The sequence below is a fragment of the Athene cunicularia genome (assembly GCF_003259725.1).
Source record: "Athene cunicularia isolate RWA chromosome 27 unlocalized genomic scaffold, athCun1 chr27_part1, whole genome shotgun sequence".
NCBI classification, from domain to species: Eukaryota; Metazoa; Chordata; class Aves; order Strigiformes; family Strigidae; genus Athene; species Athene cunicularia.
Window position 1 is genome coordinate 1,243,865 of NW_020799138.1, and position 9,012 is coordinate 1,252,876.

Here is a 9,012-nt window from a genome sequence, read left to right on the forward strand (position 1 = left end):
AAAAAAAAAAAAAAGAGTTAGAAGTGAATCTTGAAAGCTTATATTATTTTGATTTTAATGACACACTGATACATTTCATCCAGGTTTCTTAGTGATTAGTTGAGAAGCCACCTACATATGACTGATCTCTAAAACGCGAGGCGAGAGAACCCAAGGGCTGGCACTGAAGTTTGGAGGCTCTGTGTCGGTCTGCAGGTGTCACAGTCTTACTCAGAATAAAAAAGAAAGGCCAACAGGGGTTGTATATCCATCTACGTTTTGTAACCAGCCCTTTCCAGCCAGTTTATTTTACACTTCCTCTTGCTAATGAAGATATTGGTTTGGTATGGTTTACGCTCTCCTTGCACGAGCTCAGGACTGCACGGGATGGGAGCGCAGGCAGGGATCAGGGATGGGAGCGCAGGCAGGGATCGGGATGGGAGCGCAGGCAGGGATCGGGGATGGGAGCGCAGGCAGGGATCGGGATGGGAGCGCAGGCAGGGATCAGGGCTGGGAGCGCAGGCAGGGATCGGGCTGGGAGCGCAGGCAGGGATCGGGATGGGAGCGCAGGCAGGGATCAGGGATGGGAGCGCAGGCAGGGATCGGGATGGGAGCGCAGGCAGGGATCGGGGATGGGAGCGCAGGCAGGGATCAGGATGGGAGCGCAGGCAGGGATCAGGGCTGGGAGCGCAGGCAGGGATTGGGATGGCTGCCAGACAGACCTGCCTGCAGTGGGATGCTCCCAGGACCTGGCCTTGGCGCCCGGGACTGAGCTCAGCCGTGGGTAACAGGATGCTGCTGAACCCAGAGGGGCAAAAAATCAACTTAATTCAGGAAGGCAATGGAGCTCTTCCTGGATTTGGTGGGTAGCACTGGACGTTCATCCCCGAAAACGATAACTGTTATTTCAGCATCTAGCAGGGCTCTCAGAGGTCACCTTTCTGCAGGCATGAAGAATCGCCAGCACGCTCCCTCTGAGTGTCTTCGGGTACTTCATACTGAAACTGTTGACTGTGTGACTTAGCCCTTGCATGTCGCGCTGTGATTCAGACAGTAATACTAATGCAAATGTGTTCGAAAACCTTTAGCTTCCTTTTTTTTTGGTTTTTTTTTGTTTTTTTTTTGTTTGTTTTTTTTTTGTTTTTAGCGCTGAGATCAGTCTCACCCTTTGTTGTTTTTACAATTGTTACCAGTTCAGTCTTTACGGTCTTTTATTAAACACGTCTGCAGCCGGACACCACCACTCCGTGTAGGCTTCCAGTTAAGTGCTAGCGCTTTTGGGTTTGTTTTTACCGGTGTGCTTGTTACCACGTGGAAAAGATCCCGTCCTGGTTTGTGTGCCCAGTGACAGGGTCTGCAGATGCCATGAACCGGCGGCTGCGTCACGCAGGGGGTTTCTGTGGAAAAGTTGGAGCACCCAGGGCAGTTACACCTACGTGAACAAAAGAACCAATTTCTGAAACGTTCCGTTTTTTTCTAGAACCTATGTAATTGTCGCGTTTTTGTTAAGTAACGTGTGAAAAAATTACTCACTCGGTCCCTTTTATCCCTGGGAAGTATGTGTGCAAGTGCAGGCTGTCTGACCTTGATTTGACTTTTGTGACTTTCTGAACTGTACGTGTAGGAGTGCAAATCTGCCAGGACAGCTTTGTGATTTCTTGGGAAACGGCGCTCTCGGGACGGGCGCTGATTTTTCATTTTGTCAGGAAGAAGGGGTAGAGATGTGTACTAACAAGGCATCTTTGTTTGGCTCATATCTGTGAATGAAGTCTATTGACCAGAAAAAAAAAAAACCAAACCCCAAACCCAACCCTTTATTATTATTTGAGGGCTCTGCAGAGATTCGTACAAGCGCCAGGAGTCTTGCCCGCTTTATTTTTTCACGTTTTCCTCTTCGGTGGCTACCTCGTGTGCACAAGCTTTGCCTAGGCCCCACTTCAAAGGCTTCTCCTGCAAAGATTTTGTCCTCAGCTTTTCCTTTAGTCACGAGGGAACAATGATTTGAAGGGAAGTTTATGAGTCTGTGTTTCCTGTTTTGCTGTGGATTCCTATTTTGCATGTATACGGAGCAGCACTACAAACCTTGGCGTTCCATATACTGCCTGCTTGAATTCATAAATAGGTATTTTTAAAAGAACAAATAAAAATAGCCCAGCGGAACAGATGCCTGTGCTGGTGGTACTTGACTGCGGTGTAGGACCCTCACGGGGCTGTACCTTCAAGTGGACAAAAGTCAAAGTAACCAGAGCAGTCAGTGCATTCCTGCCACCTTACACCAGCTGAGTGTCTTGGCCCACAGGCTTCTCTTTCTTCCTTTTTACAAACAAGTTCTCCCTGAGACCAGGAGTAAAAATATATTTCTCGCCGTGGTAAAAGTGCTAGTGCCGTTCTGACGCAGCACCCCACCTCGCCGTCCCCCAGCGCGCAGAGGCCGCCGAGAACCCGCCGCCTCGGTTAGCACGGCGGCAGGAAGCGGGGTCACTCCCTCCTTCCAGTGTCCACACCTCATCGGGCTGCAAAAATCTACGTCCATGTGACAGCACGCGAAGAAGCATCACTGAGCAGCGCACGGGTGTGTGTCACGTGCTCTGGCTCGTGTGTGAATTTTGAAGGCGAAAGCTTTTGCATTGCACAAAAAAAAAAAAAAAAAAAAAAAAAAAAGAGGAGAGGTGTTCTGCTAACCAGTGGCTAAATGAACGCTGGAGAACTTTTAAATTTCATTTTTAATGTGGTGTTTTTTCCATAACTTTGTGGCGCTTTGCCTGGGGTGGGTAGCAGCTTAACTCAGAATAATCCAGCGCATCGTCCTGCTGGCTACGGAGATAAAACCTCGGCTGCTGCTGGCACAGTCATTTTCCTCATCCTCCGGCCCCTGTAGACTCCTTTCCCTTTTTCTAAATCCCTGATACCAACTTTCTCCTGCCTCGCTGCTGTCCTTTCGGAGAGACGCACCGACCCCGGTGCTTTCTCTTTCTCTCTGTGGAAAGGTTTACTGGATTTGTCTGAGAGGAAACAAAATAAACGTCAAGAGTGCTCCCCCCATCCGGGCGATTTCCATCTGGTGCCGCAGCTTGATGGTCTGGAGAGACAATGAGTGCTCGCTGGGGCACTTCCATGCGCATCATCCGGCCTGAATGTGGGCTTCGTGCTGCGGTACCCAGCTCCGAGAGCGCCGGCCTCGGGGTGTCTGCTGGGGCAGTGCGGGGAGAGAGGGGGAGAAGCCGCTCTGTCTAACGCCTTTTCCTCCCGAAGGATCTCGGAAGTGTCGTGCCCCGCTTTGCAGCCAGATTTCCTGCCCTCTCGGATGAATCCGCATCTGATGTGCCGCGGCCTTTTAAAAGTGTCCGGCAACGTGACGCGTTCCTGCGTGTCGGGAGAGCGTTTGGGTATTTGCATTTCGTTTGCTGTAGCTGGTGATGCGAGGGAGACAGGCAGGGCTCGTGCGGGGACTCGAAAAAGCCACCAAGGCAGTGGAAAAACAGAGCAGCGTGAGAGCCTCAGTGATCACACGCTGTGTTTTTTTGCATCTTGCCTTATGACAGTGAATCCTCACCCAAAATTTAAAGGGAGTCTGGTCTATTTTTGCTTTTGTTGCTTCTTTTTTTTTTTTTTTTTTTTTTTTTTCGACATTTCAAATTTCTTCGTGTCTTTCGCTTGCCTGGAGCTGGTTTTGTGAGTCATGCGAATGCGCTGTATCGTTGTGTTTCCTTCTGCGTGAAGCTGGATAGTGAGTTTTGTCGAGGGTTGGAAGCAGTTACACTCTTGTGGTTCGCTAACCTTTTTGAGTGTTTTATAAAAGAAACGTGAGCTCCTGGTTTTCTGCCTCTGCAGTGAAACCTAATGAGTTTCATAGGCATTGAGTCACGGTGTTGACAGGTGACTGATAAACATCTGCACTATTCGAGTTACCGTAACTAAAAGCTTAGTGGATCCGATGTTTACGAGTCCCTTGCACGTGAAACATTTGGTCAGGTCCATTTTTTTTTAAAAAGCTATGAACAATTTGATGTTTTATTTAACCACAGAATTCAGTTACTTATTTCTAGGCATTCACCAAAAAAAAAAAAATAAAGGGGGCGTTAGTCCTTTTGGGGTGCAGTTTTATTTTCTGCTGCACCTGGCATCGAGAAAACTAGTTGCAGTGTGGTGCCCAGCCCACCCTCCCTCGCTTTAGTCCGTGGGTACCTGCTCTCTCCCCGCGTTCTGTCCAGCCGAGAGCTTTCGAAGCCCCGGAGCACACCCAGAGAGGGGTACGTTTCACTCCTCCCTCGCTAGCCCCATGTCAAGGGACCCTCGGTGCGTTGTTCTATACACGGAGACAGAGCCGCGGGTGTTAGATTACCTGAAAACCTGGGTAGGGTTCAGAGAAACCAGGCGTGGTGCAGAGGAGGCTGTAGCTGTCAGAGGACCGTGGGGAAAATGGACTTCCACGTCCAAGGAGACATCAAAGGAGACTCTGTCAGATGGGTAAAAATAATGAAAAGTGCATCAAATCTCGACTGGCACTTGTCTTCGCTTTTTCTGTGAGAGAGGGCCGCACTTCTCAGGGGGCAAGTCAAGAACGAAAGGTTGCACTCTCGGTACCAAAAATGGAGTCTTTGGTTCACTCCCATTCGGTCATTTACAAGTATTTTCATTAGTGATTATTTACCTTTTTCTAGAAAAAGAAAAGTGAGAGAAGTTATCTATGGGGGCTTTGATAATATTCTTCCCCTTCAATTCCAGAATAATTTTTAAAATTCAACGATGATTTGTCCAGTACGTATCCTCACCACCTCCTCTATTAGATTTTTTTGCTTCCAAGCCCAAATTAAAAAAAAAAAACCAAACCAAAATTCAACCCCCGTCCACCCACCCAGAAGCTACTTGTGTATCTGAAGAGCCGTTTTTTGCAGAGAACATTTCAGGCCTCTCTACTTTCCCGACTGCTGCCGTTTAGAAAAGGCATCGTGGAGTTAAGATACTTCTTTACCCACCCGGGTAATTTAACACCTCTCCTCTCTTGCAGGTGAGAAACGACACAGTTTTGATGTTAATTATAATTCCAGTTTCATGTACGAGAAGGAAAGCGAGATAATGCAGGGGCGCATGATGGACCAGGCCATCAACAACGCCATCACCTACCTCGGGGCTGAAGCCCTGCGCCCTCTCGTGCAGACGCCGCCAGCCCCCACCTCCGAGATGGTCCCTGTCATCAGCAGCCTGTACCCCATAGCCCTGACCCGCGCCGACGCGCCCAACGGCACCGCGCAGGACGCTGAGAAGAGCCACGGCCACCTCAGGGACAAAAGCCTGTCCTCCGACAGAGGCCTCTCCCCCAACAACAGCGGCCAAGACTCCACAGACACTGACAGCAACCACGAGGAGCGGCAGAATCCCACCTTCCACCAGAGCCAGATGATCCCCGCTCCGGCCCGCAACGGCCTCCCGTCCCTGAAGGATTTCCCGAGGCCGTATGACATCATCAAGCCACCCGCCATCTGCCCGCGCGACGCCTTTAAGGTCATCAACAAGGAAGGGGAAGCCATCGGGGTCTATCGCTGCGACCACTGCCGCGTCCTCTTTTTGGATTACGTGATGTTCACCATCCACATGGGCTGCCACGGGTTCCGCGACCCCTTCGAGTGCAACGTCTGCGGGTACAGAAGCCACGACCGATACGAGTTTTCCTCGCACATAGCGCGAGGGGAGCACAGAGTAATACTCAAATAACAGGACTGGTTTTCCGAGGTCAAGGGCTTTGTTTTAGATCGGAGGGGAGGCTGGTTCGGTTGGTTTTTTTAATTAGCGTAAAGAAATTTCTTGAATATTTTTCTATGCCAGTTTTTAAATGAGTGTCACAGAGAGGTGACACCTTTTTCAGTTTTTTTTGTTGTTTGTTTTTTTTTTACAAATAATTCCGTGTTCTGTAGCATCTGCGCCTCGCTGCTGCGGTGAGTGGTACTGTATAAAATCCCGGGAGCAGAGACCGGTTTTTATACGAACTTTATTTTTGTGAAAATTAAGAGCCATTTAAGATGTTTGTATTTTTTTTTTTAACATGCATTTGGTTTGGTGATGTATGCTTTAACTCAGCGCAAAAGGTTTGATGCCCTGCTGCCTGTTTCCCTGCTCGGTCAGATGTCGAGGCAGAAGTGTATAGGAGAAGCTTTTTCTTGCTGTTCCAGTCCTGATGGTCTTCAAGCGGCGAATCGCCAAAACGGGGAGAAAACGCCTCCGGGAGGGATTATTAATTCCTCTTTAAAGGTTTTCCCCTAAGCCTTAAAGAGCGTGTGGCCTCACCACGCTTTCATTTTTCTTAGTCCTCTGTTCACTTTCTTTAAAGTCACTCCCACGTGCCTCTTATTCAGTAATAGCAAAATAAGAAATGAGACCTATTTTGGGGTTGGGGGTTTTTTAGCAACAGGCATTTTTGGGACACCCGCTGAGGTCACGGGTTGGCTCATCCATGCAGTCTGGGGGAAATCCTAATTTTCGCTGCTGGAAAGTCCTTTCTGATGGAGGCCACGAATGAGGATGAAACCGCACGGTGCGTTGTGCCCCCGCTCGGCTCCAGCAGCAGAACGCATGGTTGCCCTGGCGGGTCGGTGGCCAGCCCCAGCGGGTCCGTGGCCAGCCCCAGCAGGTCCGTGGCCAGCCCCAGCACGCGGCATCCTTGCGGATGGCGAAGGCGTGGGGCCGGGAGTCACCCGGGCCTGGCAGCCGACACCGTGAGAATCTGCGTGCACGAATGTGTGGGAGCTGACAGCAAAATCACGCCGTGTCTGGTTTTACGTGGGGATATCCCTCGGAGTGAGATGTGCTGTTTTGCAAAATGACTATTTACAATTACTTTGAAGCTGGTTTTTAAAATAGTTTCTTTTAATCTAATCATTGCTGTGCAGCTGTATTGTTAGTCACTGCGCTGAAGATAGGAATTTGATAACAGTTCTGCTGAGTGGATGTTTATTCTTTGCAAAGTATTTTTGTATCATGTAGAGTTAGGTGTGTTCCGATGGGCTCTTTGCATCCATTGTATGGTTTGATATCTGCGTTGCTTTTGTACTTTTCCAGTGTTGCCGTGCTGGTGGAGATCCGTCCGCTTCCGCGAGGGGACGGTGTGGGGCGCAGAGACCCGGGTGGAGTGTTGAGGGTCAAGAAATACTGGATTTTATTCCTCCCTCTGACCTGGGCTCGTTCTTTTGGCTCAAATACTTTCTCCCTCCTTGAATTTTAAGGTACAAAAAAGAAAATTAAATTCATTTTTCCCAATAAGGGTGCGTCTGAAGAAGGATAAATGAGTCTGCAGGGTGCTTGAGTGTCTAAAGTGCTGTGGAAGTGCCAGGTCCTAAACCCGGCTTGTCGCTGGGGGTGAGGAGAACTCCTGAGCCATTTGGGTGATGTTAACGTGCGTAGTTTGAAACCAGGTTTAGGATCTTTTCCCATAACCAGTTTCCCATCATGAGGCACAGACAGTGGGCGGGTGGATGTTGGTTCTTCCCCAATGAACGCCCGTGTCTGCGGCTCCACCGAGGGCTTAACCCCCTCGGCCGCTTCCCTGCACGGCTCCTTCGGTCACTCCAGCTCTCCCGCTGCGCTCTGGTGGGGGCAGCAGTGGAGCCACGTGCCCGTCGTGGGTGATGGAGCTGGTGAAAACGCTCCTCCTCATGGTTCAAGAGAAAGGGAGACGCGGTAAAACGCAACTTGGCATTTTCACAGGAAACTCCTCGCGTCGCCCGATGTGTGTCACGCAGCACCGCCGGTTTCTTTCTCCCGCTGCTACCAAATTCTTGAAAACCCTCTTCAGATCCCCCTCCCACTCCCCCCCTCCCGCCAGGCCGGGCTCCAGCCACCTCCCCCTGCTTCCCGCGCCAGGGGAGCGATGAACCGCGGCGCGAGCAGCGCTGCCAGGTTCTGGAAAGGAGGGAGGGAGGTTTTCACACCCCTTTCTCCCACCACTGCGTGGGCAGAGCCACCATTTCAAGACAGGCTGAAGCAAAAGAAGTTCCCTGTGCTGTCTGGGGTTGACGAGCGTAACCTCGTTAGGGCCCTGCTGTTGAGCAATTGTGAAATTTCAACCCAGTCATTTATTAAAATATAGAGAGGTTTTTATGAATATCTGCTGTGTGATGCTCGCCGAGTGCGTGCCTGCGCCTCCTTTCACCGGGGCCTCGGCCGCATCCCGGGAGCCCCGTGCCAGGATCAGGCCCCCTGGTGCAGGTGGGCACGTGCCTCCCCTCGTCTCGGGATCCCGAGCACCCTCCCCTTGGGCCGGGCCAGAGGCTCCTCGGGCCGTGCCCCTGCGCCCAAGGGCTGCGCTGGGTGGGGGGCAGGCCCCTGAGCTCTGCGGAGCTTTGCAAATCGCCTCCTCTGGGAAAACGGAGGGGAAAAAACCGCCGGTGTTCGTTGTGAGCCTGATCCGTTCTGCTCCTGGTTTGGTTATTGTGGTACGAAACAAATTTCTGTTTGGACCGTTCCCTTTGAACGCTCCAGCCAGCTGTTTCGTCTGTCTCGCTTGGTTTCTTTATTTACTGCAGAATTACCCCCAAGCGGCGGGCGGCACAGAGGAAACTGGCTCTTAGCACTACGAAACGAGCCTCCTGTGCTTGACCGTTTATTGAATTTTTTTAAAAATTTCCACAACCTCTCCTGCACACAATCAGCTGACGGGACCCCGCGTGCCGCGCGGCTCTCCCTGCCCGAGCTCATTCGAACGCTGGGAGCTGGAAGGCGACGGGTGATCGTGGGCCGACGGGTGGGAGCGGGCTGCGGGGAGCGGGGCCTGGCACCTCTGGCCTCTGTAAATCACCACGATGGGATGAAACCTGCGACCAGCCCGGAGCCGTGGTGCTTCCCCCGCGCCGAGCGGGTGGCGGTGGCACCGGGCAGCAGAACACCAAGGCGTTGCTCGGTGGAGTGCCGATGCGCCCCAAGATCTAAAGGTCTCGTCCTCTGGCTGCTGAAAACCAGTGGCGGTCTTTAGTTTGGGTTCATAGTTGGCTGATTCGGTCCAAGGAAACACGAGCCCTTCTCTGACCTGGGGGTGCCGCCGCC

At 51.4% G+C, this 9,012-nt stretch overlaps 1 protein-coding gene across 3 annotated transcripts in view; it reads left to right on the forward strand.

The window, feature by feature from the left end:
* IKZF3 (IKAROS family zinc finger 3) overlaps positions 1 to 7,497 on the forward strand; it is a 49,836-nt gene extending 42,339 nt beyond the window's left edge. For all 3 annotated transcript variants that reach the window (XM_026864654.1, XM_026864655.1, XM_026864653.1), the window contains exon 8: positions 4,988 to 7,497. In XM_026864654.1, coding sequence (XP_026720455.1) covers positions 4,988 to 5,691 — 704 coding nt within the window. In that variant the 3' untranslated portion in view covers positions 5,692 to 7,497. The remainder of the gene's footprint in view (positions 1 to 4,987) is intronic.
* Positions 7,498 to 9,012: the final 1,515 nt, after the last annotated feature.